General features: G+C 35.3%; 1 protein-coding gene across 2 annotated transcripts in view; it reads right to left on the bottom strand.

Annotated features, from left to right (window-relative positions):
- Positions 1–1,928: 1,928 nt before the first annotated feature.
- Positions 1,929–21,119, bottom strand: part of XPO1 (exportin 1) — a 45,698-nt gene continuing 26,507 nt past the window's right edge. For both annotated transcript variants that reach the window (XM_045884927.3, XM_045884925.3), the window contains exons 5-25: positions 19,395–19,456; positions 19,165–19,209; positions 17,734–17,915; positions 16,421–16,469; positions 16,218–16,337; positions 14,974–15,102; positions 13,934–14,092; positions 12,566–12,763; positions 11,616–11,754; positions 11,240–11,421; positions 10,998–11,154; positions 10,733–10,896; positions 9,655–9,789; positions 9,185–9,368; positions 8,758–8,864; positions 6,884–7,078; positions 5,448–5,616; positions 4,662–4,796; positions 4,420–4,579; positions 4,244–4,340; positions 1,929–2,817 (exon numbers count right to left, since the gene is read on the bottom strand). In XM_045884927.3, coding sequence (XP_045740883.1) covers positions 2,671–2,817; positions 4,244–4,340; positions 4,420–4,579; positions 4,662–4,796; positions 5,448–5,616; positions 6,884–7,078; positions 8,758–8,864; positions 9,185–9,368; positions 9,655–9,789; positions 10,733–10,896; positions 10,998–11,154; positions 11,240–11,421; positions 11,616–11,754; positions 12,566–12,763; positions 13,934–14,092; positions 14,974–15,102; positions 16,218–16,337; positions 16,421–16,469; positions 17,734–17,915; positions 19,165–19,209; positions 19,395–19,456 — 2,915 coding nt within the window. In that variant the 3' untranslated portion in view covers positions 1,929–2,670. The remainder of the gene's footprint in view (positions 2,818–4,243; positions 4,341–4,419; positions 4,580–4,661; positions 4,797–5,447; positions 5,617–6,883; positions 7,079–8,757; positions 8,865–9,184; positions 9,369–9,654; positions 9,790–10,732; positions 10,897–10,997; positions 11,155–11,239; positions 11,422–11,615; positions 11,755–12,565; positions 12,764–13,933; positions 14,093–14,973; positions 15,103–16,217; positions 16,338–16,420; positions 16,470–17,733; positions 17,916–19,164; positions 19,210–19,394; positions 19,457–21,119) is intronic.

Genomic DNA, 21,119 nt, shown 5'->3' with positions numbered 1-21,119 from the left:
GCCCACCGAAGATTTAATTTGCTATCACTATTGTTTTCTTGGTTTTGGTCAAATCTCCTCTTTGCTGGAGTCCCACAAGCTTCATACAAGGGATTGAACTATGGGATAGAACATACCTCTGATGAGAACTTTGTGTAAAGAGACCGGAATTCCAAGTTTCCAATTCGATTAATTTCTGTATTTTCCTTGAATGTGTTTAGCTTATGTAAACATTGAAGAAATGATTCTTTTAAGCTATAGCTATAATTTTATTCAAGATAATTTAATGTCTTGTGAAGTTCAAAATTTATAAAATTGTATATATTGTAAAATAATAAATTGTATAATTAAAGTACATGACAGTAACAGAAGTCAGCAGGGGAAACGGGAGGAAAGGTGTTCTAATCCATTATCTTTCATTTCACGATCTAAAATCTCGAGCTCTTACCATCACATCCATGTCCCTTCCTTTAAAGGTATTTTTCAGAAGTTTATTATCACTTCTGCTTTCATTCTAGTCAAGACTTCAACCTGGTTGCAAGGGTGGTTGGGAAAGGTCAGCTAGGAGGCTTAAGTACCCAGTTAAAACATAGGGATTCAATTATTAAAACAAATGAATGATACATATTGAGGAACAATTATCAGTTTTTGTGACATTGTCCTGAGGCCTGTACACAAAGTAAAAAGGAAAAAAAAGGTAAATTTACTCTCAGCAGTGGCTGAATCCCAGTTGCCAATCATTTCTAAATTCAAAGTGGACTATCCTGGTTTCCAAGCCAAGACTTGTTTTCTTGCAACATCTAGAACATACCAAGAAAGCAGGGAGTAGAGTGGATGTGCTAGAAGGTAAGAAAATTGTGTATGATCATTGACAGAAATGGTGACAGCGACTCAAAACTAACAATATGCATTTCGCAGCTAATTCAAAATAGACCAATCTGAACCTGAACTTTTGGCTGGCTGACCCAAGAAAACCTTAAAAGGGTTTTTTAGGCCAAAACAAGTAATTAATAAGAACAAATCAAAGATTTTAACAAAGCTAAAATTTGAAACAGAGTTTTCCAATGTTCTTCTTTGAATACATTTGAACTCTTACCATTTACTGTCCTAGAAAAAAGTTTCACACAGGATTATATTCTACTGAAATAATAGTTTTGTCAAAGCCTACGAAGTTAGAAGAGTACAGCAATTATACAAAACTGCTGACTGCACGAACATGAGGCACTTCAAATGCTTAGGTTTTAGTCTAGGTTTATAGGTTAGACTCAATCCTCTAGAGACAGGCTCACCCAAGCTAGTTTCCTTTTTCTATTCCCTTATTTCTACCCCCTTTCATGTTTTATAGGACATCTACACATTTTCCCCCTTCCTCCTACCTCTCCTAAAGGGATAAAGCAACTTTCTAAGGGTTATATTTGACAAAAATACAATTAATCAAGAATATCTGCAGTAGCTTCTTACACCTGGGTTCTCATTCTCTTTCATCTGTTATACCGAACTCCTATCCAGGAACCAAGAGAAGATGCTTTTTAATTGCAAATAAAGATAAAAGCACATCAAGCTGTCACAAAAGGGATCTGTTTCATGGGAACAGAAGGTAACATCTGGAGCATGTTCGATTAATCCAACTGTGCCTTTACTCCCAATAACCCCAGAGGTTGTATTTGTAAATCAACAGTGTCCAACTTCACTTAAAAAATGTTACCTAATACTTAAAAGACATATATAATCACTTTCATTAATGTAGGAATAATTTTGAGCCAATAAAGGAAAATAAATGTAAACCAAGTTTATTTTGCTTTTTAAGTAGTGTTCTTAAAGCACTACAGCTTGGTAAACAATGTAAATTAGTATAAGTCATCTCAAAAGCCAGAGTTTTGTTTTGTTTGTTTTTTAATGAGTTGTTAAAAAGATGCAGCCTATTCTAACAGGATAAATATTTTTAACCATTTCACTTCGAGTTAATGAAGGCTCACAAATGAGCAACACTCCTCATTGAGGAAAACAAAAAGCTGTTGTCGACAAGCGACAGCACACACACACAAACAAAAAGAACTGTGTAAAAATAACTAACTGTGTTCCCATATTTTTTGAAGTCGCTTTACAATGGGATGATATGCACATGATCTTGCTGCAAACTTGCCATACAGACTCGTAATACATGTAGTCTAGACAAACGATTCAGTCCAAGAGGTGCTAACTTTAGACAATGCAGCACTAGAATCCTCTTAACGCAATTTGTTTTACTCATTACCTTTTCTTCTAGACTGAAATACAGGCTAGAAAGAAAATGCTCCCTAATTAAAAATTGGTATTGTTTACAGGAAAATTGTGTAATTTTGCATTAGAATTTACAAGTATATGTTCAAATTGAATTTGCCTCCTCCCCCCATCCCAGCCACAAAATGGGCATGAAGTAAAATTTTTAAAAATGCCTTAATTTTAAACTTCATGCAAACTAAATAAAGATGACCAAAACAAAAGCTTAAACAATGGAAGGATATTTCACAGAAAATTTCTTATACAAAAAACACATAAGAAAAAGGGCCACTAGGTGACATTTTAATTTACAAATTGGCATCATTTTGGTCGACAAATATCCAGATGCTGTTTTCTTCTGCTAACAAGAGTTGCGGGGGGTGGGGGGGAACCCAACAACAATAACAAAAAAACCCAGCATGACTTCCGATTTTAATCACACATTTCTTCTGGAATTTCATGTGGATTAAGGATGCCAGGGACAGACATTTGAAGTTTATGTTTCTCTTCCTGAGCCTGTCGAAGGGCTGTTTCTCTCTCTTCCAAAAACAGATCAGATGTATCTTCACCTGCAAACTCCTGTCAACACAAGATGGTTGAAGTGTTAACATAATGAATTCCAATTTTGGAAAATGACCTGTTTGGGGTGGGGGGAGACAACAAAAAACAACAAACAAAAAAACCCCATGTAAAAAAGGATAGACAAGCACCTCCATGTTTTGTTTACACGATAAAAATCTAGCTTTCAATTGGTTGGTTTTAAATTATATTGTGTGTGTGTGCACGCACACGCGCGTGTATGTATTTAAAGATTATAGGTATTAGAGAGAGCAAGTACGTGCTGGCACGCACACGGGAGGAGCAGAGGGAGAGGAACAAGCGGACTCTGTGCTGAGCGCAGAGCCTGACACCACATGGGGCTTGATCCCAGGACCTGGAGATCATGACCTGATCAAGGGGTCAGATACTTAACTGACTGAGCCACCCAGGTATCCCTAACTTATAGTATAATACAATTCTGTATAGCTGAATTAAAACCAAAGGTCTTAGTTGAGGATAAAAAAGGTTATTAAAAGAGGCACAGTCTGATGTCATATATATATATGTTAATACGCTTCACAAGCCAGGAGATTTAAAAAGCTGTTTCTCCTATGATTAATGACAAAGTTTAGCTACATTGTGACTGACTTTATAGCTGTTTCAGGTAATTTTCATTCTCCACCTTACAACTTAGCTAATATATTTACAATTGAAAAAAACCTTATTTTTATCTTGGAGAAAAAATTTGATTATTGCATGTGACCAGTTCTTATTTAAGTCAGGTTAAGACAATCCATCAACCACTTATAGATGTTATGTTACTTTTCTTTTAAAACATTTTATTTGTCAGAGAAAGAGAGCGAGCGAACACAAGCAGGGGGAGGAGCAGGTTCCCTGCCGAGCAAGGAGCCAGATTCGGGACTTGATCCCAGGACTCTGGGATCATGACCTAAGCGGAAGGCAGATGCTTAACCAACTGAGCCACCCAGCCGTCCCTACTTTTAAATTTCTTTAAAAGAAAATAATACAAGATGAATCCCTCTTCCCATAAATTTAAATGAAGCATTGTGTAACAGTAGTAATGGGTTGATTATCTGTGAATTTGTCTTAATTCCCTAAAATGGATTCCTTACTAACAAAATGGGTATGAAACCCCCAAAGGGTCTACCAGTGTTTCCTTCCCCATATTTCACAATTTTTAAAAAAATCAGCTGTAGGATGTAATCACAATATTCCAAGACATTTATATCATCTAAAATGAATTGTATTAATAACAAGTTTCCAAAAACATTTCAAATCCAACCTGTTCTCAACTACAATTTAGTTTTTCACTCTGAATCAGTCTAGGACTAGTAAGCCTGAATATCATTCATTTTGCTTTACCAAAAAAGTGGTTAATTCTACAATGCAACAACTAAATCATATCTAGTTTTACTATTTCTCCAAATACAAACAAAACACATACCTTTATTTGTACTAGGAAATCCCTAAGATGCTCCTTGAAAGCAGGAATATCCTGATTTAAGCTGAAGAGCCCTGTCACAAAGAGCTTTACTTGAGCACTGTAAATCAAAACACAACAATTAAATAATCACTATTTTTTTAACTGAAAAATGTATGCGTATTAAAAAGCATATTTACTCTTGAAGATGAGGGAATGCAGATTTAAGGAGATTTGCCACATATTCCTGAATGAACATCTGGTTGTTAACTGGATTTCCAGGATTTAACGGTGTACTTATTTTTCCTTCTTCAACCAAATTAAACATATATGCAAGTATTGACGCATGCATTGTCAAACCTGTTGATGAAAAGAACATTATTACCTCCAACAGGTAATAACAACTGGAACACTTAACATTCTCATGGCTATAAGTTCTTACCAGCAGTATGTGAGGTGTCTGTCACAACAGAAAAGATATGCTGAAGAATATCACAAAAATAAGTTTGATAGAAACTCTGAGCTGCAGCTTCTTCTTGTGCAACATTTTGTAAGAGTGTAAAAAGTATCTGTAAGCCTAAAATGTACAGAACACCAACAAAGTTATTACAGACTGGTAACATTCATATAGAATTTCCACTATTCAACTATTCTGATTCAAAGGCCATTCTTACCCCCCTTTCCGCTAATGACTAACAATTATTTGACTAAGTTATCTTGAGTAATGGGAGTTCAAATACCATCAATGCCTGCTTAGTTACAGACTACAAGTAATAATTATTACCAACTTTCCACTATTTCTGAAGGTTCTGTCGATTCTCTCCAAATCAACTCTAAAAACAGCATTACAAGTACATACCTGCTACACAAACCGAATTCTATGTAAAAACAAACTAAATAAAAATCTGTCTTGCTAAAAATGTTGTGTTTTATCCTTATTTTGACCCTCATTGGCACTGAGGAAAAGCAGACGGGGAAAAGGACACAGTGGTGAGGATGTGGAGAAGTGATGTTTTATGCCCATCTCCAACTCAATCCTGCCCGTGGACTCAACTATGGAACAGAGGACTCAACTGCTTTTAGAATTTACTTAGGCCTACATATGCAAGTGATGTACTCCAATAAAACCCTGATAACAAGTGTTATCTACCTGACTATACCTACAGATCTATCTCTAAGAGCCTGTGGACTGGTAGGGCAAATGAATAAAAGGACATGTGTATTTTACCTGTATCTGCAACGTTCCTCATAGTATGTTTGAAAGCCCAAATAATGGAATCCAAAACAAGTTTAAATTGTGCAGGTGGTATAGCCAGGAATGCTGGGAAACAATGAGAATTGACAGCCTGAAGTAGTAAGAAAAAGTTCGTTCTGTGTTCAGGATATTCTTCAAAGTCCTAAAAACAAATGGTGAGAACAAAGTAATATTTCAATACCTTAATTATGTTAAATAAGAGAGAAAAAGTAAACCCTAATTTAGTATAAAGATTTGGAGTTGTTAGTGGGCCCCATAAGGTGTACGGCCTCATGACTGGAAACCTGAAGACAACATAATCTGCCTCCCATGGAAAATGAAATTACCATTTATTACACAAATGAATTACTAAAATGAAAGAACAGAAGATCACATTATAAAGAGAATTCATCAAAGCCCACATAAAGAACATCACATTTTGTAGTTACTCAGACTATTACTACCATGTTATGACGGTGACTTCAAGATCATTAATACAGACCTGAAAATTTTTTAGCTACTGAATAACTTGTACATGTTTATCTACATTCCCATTTCTTTTAAGCACATTGTATATATATACTTTTTAAGATTTTAAGTTATTTCTACACCCTATGTGGGGCTCAAGCTTACAACCCTGAGATCAAGAGTCACATGCTCCACTGAGCCAGCCAGATGCCCCGTATAATACTTTTGTAACTTAAAACGCACCATTTAAAGAAATTAGTATCACAAAATTCTTTTTTTTTTTTTAAGATTTTGTTTATCTATTTGGTAGGGGGAGAGAGCACAAGCAGTGGAGTGGCCACCCAGGGAATCCAGTATCACTAAATTCTTAATGTTTAAAATGCAGCAACGTTTCACTAAATGTTAGCTGCTATTTGAATGTTACAATCTATCAAATTTACTGTTTTGTTGTAGAGATCTTTTTATCTTTTTGAAAGATTTATTTGCTTGAGGAGGGGACAGTGCATGCGAGGGCGGGGCAGAAGGAGAGAATCTTTAAGCAGACTCCCCACTGAGCTCAAAGCCTGGACTTGGGGCTTTATCTCACAACCTGGAGATCAAAACTACCAAGAGTCAGAAGCTCAATTGACTGAGCTACCCAGGTGCCCCAAGATTTTATACATTTAAAAAAAAATAGGTTTAGTGTCTGGCTCAGTTTAGGTTCCTGGGATCGAGTCCAAGTTGGGCTCTCTGCTCAGCCAGGAGTCTGCTTCTCCCTCGCCCTCTGCTCCTCCCCCCCCTCGAGCTTGTGCACTCTCTCTAAAATAAAATCTTAAAAAAAAGGTAAGTATTTCTCTGATCTAGAAGTTCAAATATTTAAACTCCAGAGCTTAAAACTTCTGTTAATCTCATAGGTATATTTACGCTTTACTTAAAGCATATATACTGCAGAATTTTCCATAATTGAAATGTAAACCACATACCTTATTTATCATATTCAATGTGCATTCAAAAACAGCATCAAATATTTGAGGTATTTCAGCTGTTATATGTCCTCCTAACTTGTTGACAATAATAGCCATAGTACTAAGCACTTCTGGTTCTCTAGCAGCTGGGACATTTCTCTGATAATCAATGAGAACTGCATCCAATAGAGGAGGAACAAAATTTTCAGCTACCTATTTAAAAAAAAAAAAGAACGCTTTTAAGTTTTATTCTATACACTTGCTAACCATTATCAACAGCTAGATCAGTGTTGTATTGAGATTTAGGTTGCATATCTATTAAAACTTTTTACCAACGGAAACCAAGAAATCGTAATAGGCTGGGAAGAGCCACAGAGATATTCAGAATTCAAATCTGTAATTACTAAGGTAACTGAAGCCCAAAATCAAGTGACCAGCTCCAAGTTACTACGGTAGGACCAGGATTCTAGGGTTACTGTATGTGGGATCACTTACCTAAAGGAATGAAAAGTCCTAACCAATACTGTATCAATTGTGTCAATGAATAGTATCTATAATAAAAACCAAGCAGCTCATATCTAATACAAAGTAGACACTCATTCAATTATTATTTTTTTAAATGCAGTGAATGCTACCTGGTAAGTACTTTTAACAAAAATAAAATGGAATTGGAATTGTACCAGAAAGACTGAGTTTCCATGAGTCTCAATAAACAGGGTCATATTAAGGTGTAACTTACATGCTTTTAATAGGTTCGTTATTAAGACATGGACAATAATTACAAATAATGTTTCTTATAACTGAAGTTAACAGTGTTAGTAGTGTCCTACTATACAAAATAGGCCTAGTAAAATTTTAAGGATAAGCACAACATTATTTTTCAGGTAACTCACTTGTTCTGTTAGACCAGAACTGTTTCCCATTTTACTCTTAACAGTGCAGTAATTGTTTCCCCACAAACTGGATCCTAAGTGTATTTTTGAGGTATTTTTTAATTCACTGCCCCAACCCTTCATACAAATCTTGGTTGTAAAATGATACCCTCTCCTTGTTATTATTGTCACCGATACTCCTAAAATTTGCCCAAGCTCTTGTAAATTATGAACTTCACAATTCCTTTAATTCATCTTATCTTCTCCTTTTGAATTTTAAATATAGTTCTGATCTCATAATACATGTGTTCAAAACCTTTCAATATTTGGTATGTTGAAAATCCCACAATTGTTTTCTGAACAATTTCCCCGAAAAGTATCTCATCTGTAGGAACAATACTGAAATTTCAAAATTATCAAACAGCACACGTGTCAACCACTATTTGCATACAGCAAAGATTAACATGACAGGATTCTCTGTAATATTCCAAGGATCAAGAGAATGAAATGGTAGAATAAATTAAAAATACAAACTTTAAAAAAATACTAACACACATTTTCCCAAGTTGAGGCACATATGGAGCCTGGTTTAGTTTCTGAAAATCATTTTCCTTTCTGGAAATGATTTCAAACTAAAAGAAGAGTAAAAGAGACTTTTAAAACTTCCACTGGGAAAGCCCTTACCTTCACTGCAGAGGCAAACTAATGACATCTTCGTAAATTACTCTGAAGACTCATGAAGAAACACAAAAAATTTCACTGGAATATATCTATTATCCATAGGGGGAAAAAAATGACTCAAGCTGCCTTGTTACATATCACTACTGTCCCCCACTAACAGTAATTTCTAAGGAAGATGGTGTATATGATAATATTTTAAAGTATTCAAGGACTCTAAAAAAAGGACACTGCAAAACAATGCCAAACATATCCATCCACTGAAATTACCTTTAAATGAGCTATATGCATATATTATCAGAGAATACAGCATCAACTTAAAAAGTGTAACATTTCACATACCATCTGTGGATCATTGGACCGGCTCACCCAACCAGATATTAACTTTAAGGTTTCCCTTTTTACTGTTCGCATACTTCTAATCAATGGTTGCTTTGTAACCATCTCACCTAAAAAATACAATCCAGTGAAATCCAACTTGACAACTAAAATTCTACATTGGTAGTTACATATACTTCAGATCTAACAGTTCTCATTTACCACTCAAAAACAAAGACAAGGACACACAGATGAATGTACTGGGAAAATAAACTAAGACTAATTTTACAAGGGAAAAGTGTATGCAACTCATTAAAAATAATTGTCTAGGGTCATTTGGCACATAGGGAGGGTTAACTTAAATCTGTGAGAAATGAATGCTTTACACTAAGACTGTGAATGCAGAACTGACTTGCTATTCATCATTCCACAAAACTTCAGAATCGCTTACCATTAGCTTGGATAGCTGCTGAAATATTTTCACTGAGGCACTTGTATACATTAAGCATATCTAAATAAATTCTCCCAAGCTGAATTACAAAGGGATGTCCGACAGCTTTGCAGGCTCTAACATTTGTTTTCAATATACTACCAAGCTGCTTAACTGTTTCAGGATCTTTAAGTATATCCACATTCTGTGAAGGACAAATAACAAATTTCATTTATCACATGAAAATTACCTTTGTAATTACTAAAGCAAAAAACACTACCCACACCTTACTCCAAACCACCATCACATTTATAATCCAAAATAGAAAAAAAAGAAATCTTTATTACCTACAGGTACAACTAAGAGTAGAGTAACAGTCCCAATATACCAGCAAAACAGAATAAAATTACAGTATAATTTCTGCTACTTTTGTAAACAACATTGTTGTCTTGAATTCCATTAGAACTTTGAGAAAAAGTAGTAAAACTTACTTTGGTTGCCTGCTGGATTATGCTATCCCAAACCTGATTAGGGAGTAGCATATATTTTTCTATCAAATGTTCTTGAACTGTTTGATCTGTTTGTGCACCAATCATGTACCCCACAGCTTCGTAAAATGTATGTACCTATGTAAAAAGGCAGACATTTTACTTTTATGCATTATAAGGAAAACTACATATAAGCAATTCACATATGTATTAGAACTTATTTTGTGAGTCTGAGGAGGAACTTACATTGGGTAAGAAAATAGCCTGACAAACTTCTGCGTAAATTTTTGCCCCACTATGAGAATTCAACCACTCCAGCAGAGGTGGGTGGGTGGGGGGGGTAAAATAGGTGATGGGGATTAAAAAGTGCACTGGGTGATGTATGGAACTATTGAATCACTGTATTATAAACCCAAAACTAATTTAACACTGTATGTTAACTATACTGGAATTAAAAAAAAAAAAAAATTAGCCACAGAGACACATGTACTGAGTCCAATGGTGGCACTCTTTCTATTGCCATTCATGAATTCTGGGTAAAATAGTAGTCACGGGGCGCCTGGGTGGCTCAGTTAAGCATATGATTCTTGGTTTCAGCTTGGGTCCTGGTCTCACAGTGTTGAGATCGAGCCCTCCCACGCCCCATGTGCATTCTCTCAAATAAATAAACCTTAAAAAAAAAAGTAATCACGTTTTTTTTTGGCAGGGGGGAAATCTTTTTTTTTTTTTTTTAAAGATTTTATTTATTTATTTGACAGAGACACAGTGAGAGGGGGAACACAGCAGGGGGAGTGTGAGAAGGAGAAGCAGGCTTCCCGCGGAGTAGGGAGCCTGATTCGGGACTCATCCCAGCACCTGGGATCATGACCTGAGCCAAAGGCAGACGCTTAACGACTGAGCCACCCAGGTGCCCCGGGGGGGATCTTAAGCAGGCTCCACACCCAGTGTAGAGCTCAATTTCATGACCCAGAGAGCATGACCTGGGAAAAAATCAAAGAGTTGGACACTCAACTGACTGAGCCACTCAGGAGCCCCAGTACTATTTACTTTCTTAAAAAAATATGCTCGGTGCTCTACATACCTGTTGAGGCTGAAGATCACAAATTATAGTGTTGATATTGTTCAAAATTTCATCAATAAATGGCATTACCTCTCCAACCTGAACCTGAACAAAATGCCTGCGGCATTTCTGAGCTATTTTAATGAAAGTATCACAAGCCATGTCTTGGACTCCATCATGGGTCTCTAACAAAACAAAAAGAATTTTCAAAAAATTTTTAAGAAAAATTTTGGTTTTTGTTCAATAAATATAAATAGCTAAATAATATATATTAAAGAGGATTTACCATGCATGAATTCAAACAACTTGTTAACTACAGTCTTCAAAAACTTCCAGTGAGCTCTTAAAAACCTTGGATATTGACCTACTATGTACATGATATTTGATGCAATAATAGCTTTATTATCTTTGCCTCTTTTCTGTTCACATAATCCTAATAGATCCTGTAAAATGAGAGCAATTTCAGTCATTTATAACAATACAATATAGTTACCTAACAGTTCCAGTTCATATGTATCACTTGCATACCTTTATAACAGTAACAAGAAAGCGTTTTTCATCCTCTTCATGCATTGCTCCACTAATGGAGCCTATTGCCCAACACAATGTATTCAAATTTTTCCATGACCACTCTGTACCATTCACTTGATTGTGAAGCTTCTCAGTCATTATTCTTTCTGTATCTACATAATCCAGATGAGTAAGATAAACTACAAAGGAAGGGAAAAGGTTCCAAAAGTTCAAATACAAAACTCTACAATCAAAAATCTTTAGTAAGAAGTAACAGCACATTAATAAAGGTGGTTATTAACAAATTCAGAAAAGTATAATGTATTTCTTTAAAAAGTATTTCCATCCCAGAAGAGAATTACAAAGATAAAATTGACAGTATTTATTGACTCACCTAATGTTTCTCTCATATTCTTATACAAATTAATGGAATCTGTATCCTTCATGAATTCTCTTACGACTTCTCCCTGATCATTTTCTACAACCAATACTTCTTCTGGTTTAGCCATACGACTAACCATCAATAAACGGACCTACTCAACAATAAACAAGAAAAATCTATTACATTTTTGAAATCAGCCACATCAAATGTAGGAAAAAAAATTAAGATCAAGCACTTCACACTTAAGACCAACATACCTCCATAATTCTTCCCACAATATAAAAGAATATAAACATTTTAAAAATGTAATTCAAGGGGTGCCTGGGTGGCTCAGTCTGTTAAGCATCTGCCTTCAGCTCAGGTCTTAATCCTAGGGTCCAGGGATCAGTGTGCCTGCATCAGGCTCCCTGATCAGCAGGGAGTCTCTCCCCCTCTTCCTCTGCCCCTCCCCACCACTTGTGCTCACTTTCTGTAGTAAATAAATAAGATCTTAAAAAAAAAAAGTAATCCTACAACAATTGTTTTCAAATGTTCTTTATCATGAATAAATGTAACTTTTCTGCGTCTCATGCAGAGACTGATTCAGTAGATTGGTAGGTGATCTCTTAATCTGCATTTCTTTTTTTTTAAGATTTTTTTTTTTTTTTAATTTACTTATTTGACAGAGAGAGAGAGGCAGTGAGAGAGGGAACACAAGCAGGGCGAGTGGGAGAGGGAGAAGCAGGCTCCCCGCCGAGCAGGGAGCCCGATGCAGGGCTTGATCCCAGGACCCTGAGATCATGACCTGAGCCGAAGGCAGTCGCTTAACCAACTGAGCCACCCAGGCGCCCATATATTGATTTTTTAAACTAGTCATCTGTTTATTCTCTTATATACACGTCGTGTATATAACTACTTGCATTTAGTCTTCAAAATCACAGCAAGGAACAGACAGAGCACTCAACCACCCACTTTATTATTACCTTGGATAACACGGGCAAATACAGCTGTCTCCTGGGAGGAACATCAAAATGTTGACTTCCAGAGAGCAATGGAGAAGCAGATGTAGAGAATGGGCTCTCTCTATAGAGTTCGGCTGCCAAATGATTCCAGTACTCAAGACAAATCTTGAAGATTTCCGTTTCCTCCACTTCTGATACCAACAACATATAATGAAGGGCCTACAAAGAAGATGAACAGTATTAAAATAATCCTTAGACATTAGCACCCTACCACAAATTCCCTTCCACTTGTTACGTTAATAGCATAAAAATTCATATTTCATTTTACACAACTCTGAGGTTTGATTATTCATCTAATAGCCTAAAAATTCTCAAGGAGCAAATTGTGCTTTCTTCAGACATCTCCTAGAACATTTAAAAACTTTATGTAGTTGTTGGCCAGGATGTATGTTAGTTAAGTTCCCTAAAAAGGAATGGACATTAAAGGACATTTCATACCAATACTCAAAAGGTGTGAACAATCCAAATGTCCATCAACTCATGATTGGGCATACAAAATATGTAACCATACAATGGACCATTATTTAGCTGTAAGAAGAGATGAAATAATGGTACATGCTACAACATGAAAGAACCTTGAAAACATGCTAAGTGAAAGATGCTAATTACAAAAGACCATATACTAGGAGTCCATTTATATGAAAGGTTCAGAATAGATAAAATCCAGAGAGCAAATTAGTGGTTGGCTAGAGCCTGGGGGAGAGCAGAATGAGGGACTATTTTAATGGGTACGTTATTCTTTGTAGGTGAATAAAAATATTTTAGAATAGATGACAGTTGACAATACTGTGCATGTCACTGAAATTGTACACTTTAAAGATAGTTTTATGTTATATGCATTATACCTTAGTTTTAAAATAACATCTTTAGATTTTTCATCTCAGAAATGTCTGAATACCCTTGAATTTAATTCTGATTATTAATATTGATCTGGCATTATGCAGAACACAATCAAATTCGGCTTATAATTCAGAATGAACATATTTTTATGCACTGACAATAGGTAAGATGTCATCAAAGGTACATTTTATTTTTTAAAAAAAGATTTTATTTATCTCAGAGACAGAGTGCGCATGTGCGTGAGCACAAGCATGAATGGAGGGGAGGAGCAGAGGGAGAAGCAGGTTCCCCGCTGAGTGGGGAACCCGATGGACACTAAGATCATGACATGAGCCTGCCAAAAAGGCAGACGCTTAACGGATTGAGCCAGCCAGGCGCCCCACAGGTACAGACATTTAAATAAAAGACATTTTGGAACAAAGGCATTTTTTTAAAAAAGCTTTCATTATATAAAAGAATTTCAGAAGCCAAAGGGTCCACAAAGCCTACCTCCATAAGTGTTTCCCTGAGATTTAACCTTTTCTCTATAAGTTGACCATGTTCCTTTAGAAAGGTGCAGAGAAACAAACTGAGGTTTTGAATAAAGTTCTGTTCATCATCTTTTCCATTTGAGTATGCAAGTCGAATATTGGTATTTAAAGGAAGCATCTACAAATTTAAATATGGACCATTAGTCTGCATTCTAAAACCAACAAAAGGTATTACCTTTATTTATTTTTTAGAAAGATTTTATTTATTTGCCAGAGAAGAGACACAGCGAGAGAGGGAACACAAGCAGGGAGAGTGGGAAAGGGAGAAGCATGCTTCCCGCTGAGCAGGGAGCCCGATGCAGGGCTCGATCCCAGGACCCCAGGATCATGACCCGAGCAGAAGGCAGACGCTTGACGATTGAGCCACCCAGGTGCCCCAAGGTATTACCTTTAAATACTAAGATTTCATCACTTTGTTACTATTATTATAAACCACAGACTTAAATATATTATTCTTCACTAGAAATCCTTCGTCTATTATAGTATAGTATTTTTGTATTCTAGCTTTTGATTTTTTAAAATGTTACAAATAATAAGATTTCTACAAATTTTCTCAATTTTTCCCTGTATCAGACTTTTCCTTTCTTAGTATTATTAAAAACAAAAATACTCAAGTAATTCATTGGAACACAAACACATACTGTAATGCAGTATTATGGTTAACATTCTCAATAATTTCCTATGTACCTAAATCAAGATTATAAATGGATAATCTACATTTCAGAGGCAAAGTCAGAAGCAGAGCTAGTATCAAAACCCCAGGTTTCCAAGCTTCTAAATTCTATGTAAATAAATTACTACGATGTTCCCAGAAACTTTATTTCAAACAATTTTCAAAATGTTCACTAAAATTTCTACCTGATCTGATTTTATGTAATAAATATACAATCACATTTTAGCTGATCTAATTAGTTGTAACAAAACAGTTCAACTCTAACCCAACTTTTTTTTTCTAAGACACTAAAATTGTTTAGTCAGTTGTTAAGAGTGCTGTATTACCTGTTTTAGCTGCATCATTGTCAGTGTAAATAGCGTTACAAATTGTTCCTCATATTGGCTTACACTCACACCAGCAATCTCAGTGAGGCACTTCAGAGAGACATTTCGAAACATTGGAACATTCAGGAACTATTACAAAATTTTTTAAAAAAGGAAGCATAAAATTAAATGGCATGTAATACTTTACTTAACAATTAAGAAAAATAAAGGTTTTAACAATAGGGAACATAAGAGGGAAAACACCAGATAAATGGATGATATTTTGTTCTGCACATAGATTTTGAAGAAATTTCATCCTCCACCCAATAGACAGTAAATGCTTTAGGAGCAAACTGTGCTTCTTCTGATGTGTCTTCAGACATCTAAACAAAGTCGCTTGGTAACTTTCCCAGGAACCATTATATGACTTTTAAGAACATCATGTTTTATGTGTAGTCTAATAAAGACCCAAGATTTATAACTGCTTAAGATTTTAGGAGGTGGGCAATACGTTAACAAATGTATGGTAAAACTGGCTCTTTCAATTTTCTATTGTTGAGAAGGTATAAAAATGGCATACCATTTGTGGATGGCAATTTGGTTAAGCATCAAAAACCTTAAAAAAATGGTTATGCCCACTGGCCCGATACTTATTCTACGTATATAAAAGTTGTATTATTTAATAATGTTTCCTTTGCAGTACCACTGACAATAGCAAACAGTTTTATAAACTACCAATAAAGTATCTCCAATATTGTAAATTCACATATTAGAATAGAGTATTTATTACCTCATCAAGCCCTGAATTACAAAATCTCAAATGTTGTTATAATAAGGTCTCAATTAAGCATACAAATTTATTCCTTCCATTTACCAAGAAAGCATCGGGAAAGATAATACAACTAATTGGTACTGGTGAACTCTGGATGAACAATTATTAAGACTTTATATAAGTATTTTATGCTACTGCTTTAGGAAAAAAAAGGGGGGGGGGCAGGAAAAGAACTGAGATCTTCCACTTTACAAAACATTCCTAAAATCAAACCCCTTAACAGTTGTTCACATGGAATTCCTGAGATTTTTGACACCATTTCAAAGAATTATTAGCTGAAACTAAAGGAAAGTTCTTCTGAGTAGTTAATCGTCTTAGAAACAACACTGGTCATACCTACAAATGCATAATGCTTTTTCTATAGCTAAGAGCATTACAAATTAATAATATATGCAACTATCCAGTGATAAAAACTGAGATGTATTCACTGTACCTTATAAATTAATGTGCTGATTAACTTGGTCTCAAAAATATATCCCAGTGGAATCCAATTAAGAAATCTGAGCAATGTTTCCAAAGTTGCATGTACAAGTGGAGCATTTTGGGAATTTTCCTGTTAACAAAAACACATCTGTAAATAATTCTCTTCCTATAATTGTTACTTAAAAAAAAAAAAATGAAATCAAAAGCACTTACCATCACAAACTGACACAGCTGAAAAATTTGGGAGAATTCATTGCACATGCTAAAAAAAAAAGTGATCAGTTTAGAACATACACAGAAATACTGTAATTATTTACATACTAACAAAATTACAAAAAATGTCACCAATTTTAGTCATTAAAAACTTGAGTCACTTCTATTCAAACACAAATATCCGTAACTTCATCAAAAGCTACAAAGTTGCTAAAGCTATCTGTAATATCACTCTTTGAAAGCTTACCCATAAAAAATGTTATAAAAAGCATATAATTTCACTTTCAGGTTTCTGTCATCCTTACTAATTTGAAATAATTTAATCCATCTTTTTAAAAAAGATTTTATTTTTTTTAAGTAATCTCCACCCACAAAGTGGGGCTTGAACTCATGACTCCAAGATTAAGAGTCACATGCTCTATCGACTGAGCCAACCAGGTGGCTTCCATCAATTTGATGGAATCAAATTCCATCAATCTTGATATAAAAGATAGTTGAAATAAAACTCTTCAAACTAAAGAGAGTAAGAGAAGCAGCATTTTATATATATGTCCCAAATCCTACAATGTGCTTATACCCGGAAACGGAGGCAAAACTGTAAATTCTGAAGTTAGTCTGAATATATAAAGGTGAAATACTGCTGTGCCCCAATGATTAGAACAAATTTTATTACTAAGGGAAAGAAAATAAAGTGGTATGTATGTTCCCAAGACACAGGCCTGGTAACAATTCAGTTGACATTTGGACCCAAGTCACTTCCTTCACTTATATTTAAGTAGTCACCATATAAAAACAGATCCCAGGGGCACCTGGGTGGCTCAGTTGGTTAAGCGACTGCCTTCGGCTCAGGTCATGATCCTGGAGTCCCGGGATCGAGTCCCACATCGGGCTCTCTGCTCGGCAGGGAGCCTGCTTCTCCCTCTGACCCTCCCCCCTCTCATGTGCTCTCTCTCTCTCATTCTCGCTGTCTCAAATAAATAAATAAAATCTTTAAAAAAAAAAAAAATAAATAAAAACAGATCCCAAAGGTTTCTGGGAACTCCTGACCTATATTCCTTTTGCATGAGATGTATAAAGTTATTTTGCTGTGACAATGAATTATGACATCCTATCTTTATCACCACACATATTTTTCAAGCCTCCAGATTTAGAATATTAGGTCCACTCTAGGACTATTTAAATTTCTACTGAAAAACAAAAGTAATTTAACATATTAGTGATCACAGTTTCACAATAAATTATAATCAACCTCCAAATTTCTTTAAATCTTCTCAGAAATAACTTAAATTCTAAAGCAAAATATAATTACTTGCCTGTCTTTTAAATGCTTAGCTTTCACTTGAGTTATCTGTCCACTAGAGAAATCAAATACTTCTTCACTCAAGAGTTTAAGAATCACCATATTATTCTGACAGAGACTTTCACTGGTCCTACTTGCTCCAACAATGTCACTGATAAAAGTTGGCCAGTGTTTTGGCCATTCTTGTTTTAGTATCTAAAATAAGATAAGAAATGTTAATTTCACTTCTCAATGGCAAAACAAACTTCAAAGAAGTTGTGTGACACTAAAAGCAGAAGCAAATATACCCACTTTTCATTTTCTCCCCCTTGATTAAGAGAGTAAATGTGCCATCCTCTATAGAATAAATTAGGCGAAGTATAACACAGATGAAGTATTTGGCCTCAAATGCCCAGGACTCCTCTCAGTTATCCCAGCTGATAGATCTAGTCTGGTTCTTTCTTCTGTTTTTTTATTAGAGATTTTAAGTAATCTCCACACCTAATGTGGGTCTTGAGCTCTCACCCTGGAGATCAAGAGTCGCATGATCCACCAACTGAGCCTTGGTCTAGGCTGTTCTAATGTGCATGCGTATCAACAATAGCCAGATACAGATGTTTAAATTATCCTAAGTAAACTCAAAGATAAAACTCTAAGCAATAAAAAGGTGATAGGCAGGGAGAGGCATTTTCTTTGGGTGGAATCTGAGCCCTGAAATATAGTAGCATTTGTTCATATAAATTTGGAAGAGACACAGCATTACAGTTGGGGATGGAATCATCTTTCAAGTCTGTACTATAATATTTGTATACATTTATATGTATTATATATTTGTAATATATATTTTGTATACTAGGTTTTCCTAATCAGATTATTCCCTAATTGTACCTGTTAATAAGAGGTAACTAATTTCTTTGTATTCCTCCCTCATCCCAAAGATAGGCTAACAACAAATGTCTTCAGTATAAAAGCCAGTGTAACTTAGTGAAAACCCAAATGTTCTCATAACTTATTAAATAGAAAAATCTACTTTTTTCTCACATACTAATTAATGTTCCCAAGACAATTTTTGTCATTAAAAATATGTAAATATAAAAATTTTGAAGCTGAGACTAAATTATTTAGCAAGTTTGAAAAACAGACTAAGTATAGAGATAAATGTAAGGAATGCTGAATTCAAAGGAATGATTTATGAATTAAAATGTAGATGACACGGAAAGGAAATATGCAGTCAACAGGCAACTGAGAAAATTGTAACATGTCTGATCCATATTGGAGCCATAGAAAATTTACAATTTCAAATGTTAAATAGTAGCTTAACTATTATAGTTATTGTAAAAATTATTACTGTAAGATGTTAGTCTAGTTATTTGATAAAGTAGGTCTGAATATTTTATTCTAGTAATCAGCCTAATTGAAGCATTTGATTCTTTTAAGGAAAAGAACTAATCAAGTAAAAGCTTACCTGAACAAGAATCATATTTAATTTCCCAATATACACCTTTTCCTTCTAAGAAAAGAAAAAAGTTTAGATTAAAACAAAGTCTAAAACAGGTATAAGAATATAAGCAAAGAAATCCATCTGAGAATTATTACAGATCTACTGTAAATGATTATGTCTGTGATGTAAGTAGATTTAAGTTGAAGATTCAGTATTTAAATGATTTTATATTCTCACACTTTAAATGGTCTTACCTCAACACAAGTTGGGTCAGATGACGTCTTGATAATGAGGCCAACAACGTATTTTTTAATTCCTATTAAAAAAAATTATTCAACACTTTCAGAGCATGCCAATAAATCTTCAGTAAGAAAAAAAACGGGGGAGGTGAAGGTGAAAGTAAAGTCTGGTAATAAACCCCAATCCCATCGGCGGCAACACTGGCATTTTTTGAATGATGCCAATCATTTTTGTGTACTACTCCTTTAAACTTTAATTTTTGTTAACTTTACAAAATACAGACTTAACAATTACAAATTATCTTCTAAGATATTTTCTAATGCTATACTAATTAAGTACACCAACATCTAATTTTTTAAATAAAAAATACAAGGGACTATGTTGTTCATTTAACTAAATACACATATAAACTTATTTTTATGGGTTAAAACTACAAAACCCCTGAAGATGGAATTTTGTAATAAGCATTATAAATAAGAAGTTTATGTAAAATATCTCTAAATCAAGATCAGATATTATCCTTTTCCAATTTAATTATAACATTAAATTAATCCTGGAAACAGGATTTTAACTTGCCCCCCACTACAATATAGAATAACAGTTAAGGAGAAAGTTTGGTTTCTTTTCTTTTCTTTTTTTTTTTTTAAGATTTATTTATTTGACAGAGAGAGACACAGCCAGAGAAGGAACACAAGCAGGGGGAGTGGGAGAGGGAGAAGCAGGCTTCCCGCTGAGCAGGGAGCCCGATGTGGGGCTCGATCCCAGGACCCTGGGATCATGACCTGAGCCGAAGGCAGACGCTTAACGACTGAGCCACCCAGGCACCCCGAAAGTTTGGTTTCTAATGTTATTTACTTAAAGGTATCTTAATAGTACAACCTATTCTTAACTTATTTAATGTGGGGATTGGGGGGCCTCAGGCACGCACCATAAGGAGAGGAAAAGAGACAATCTTTTTTTTTTTTTTTTTTTAAAGATTTTATTTGGGGCACCTGGGTGGCTCAGTCGGTTAAGCGTCTGCCTTTGGCTCAGACCATGATCCCGGGTCCTGCCTCTCCCCCTGCTTGTACTCTCTCTGTCAAATAAATAAAATCTTAAAAAAAAAAGATTTTATTTGTTTGTCAGAGGGAGACTGAGCACAAGCAGAGGGAGTGGCAGGCAGAGGGAGAAGCAGGCTCCCCACAGAGCAAGGAGCAATGTGGAGACCCTGGGATCATGACCTGAGCCGAAGGCAGACACTTAACCAACTGATCTGCCCAGGCATCCTGAAGAAAAGAGAATCTTAAGCAAGCTCCATGCCCCGAGTCAGGCTCCAGGCTCAGAGCAGAAGTCTGCTTAAGATTCTCTATCCCTCTCCCTGTCCCCCTCCACTCATGTGTGAGTGCACGGGTGCTCTTTCTCGCTCTCATAACTGAGTGAATCTTTTACAGTAAGAACTGGATGCTTAACCAACAGAGCCACCCAGGCACCCTGGTCCCCTTAAGTTTTAAAGTTATATGGTACACCTACATTAACATACCCAATGGGTTTGAGAAGTAGGATCCCTAAATAAACAAATTATTATTCCCTTCTATATAAAGACTACTCTCATATTTCTTTAATTTAGCTTTGCTACCAAATGATCTACGAAGATCTTCTTTCAGACCTCTGGAAATATAGTTAAGACTTCCTGGAACTATGTCCTCCAAGCCTTATCTAACCAATCTGGAACTCTGGACTCAAGCTTTCATGGGGAAGGG

The sequence above is a fragment of the Mirounga angustirostris genome, unplaced genomic scaffold, assembly GCF_029215605.1.
Source record: "Mirounga angustirostris isolate CCGP_5_RB_7025 unplaced genomic scaffold, mMirAng1.0.hap1 SCAF_10, whole genome shotgun sequence".
NCBI classification, from domain to species: Eukaryota; Metazoa; Chordata; class Mammalia; order Carnivora; family Phocidae; genus Mirounga; species Mirounga angustirostris.
The sequence above is the reverse complement of the archived record's forward strand: the minus strand, read 5'-3'. Positions and strand labels throughout refer to the sequence as shown.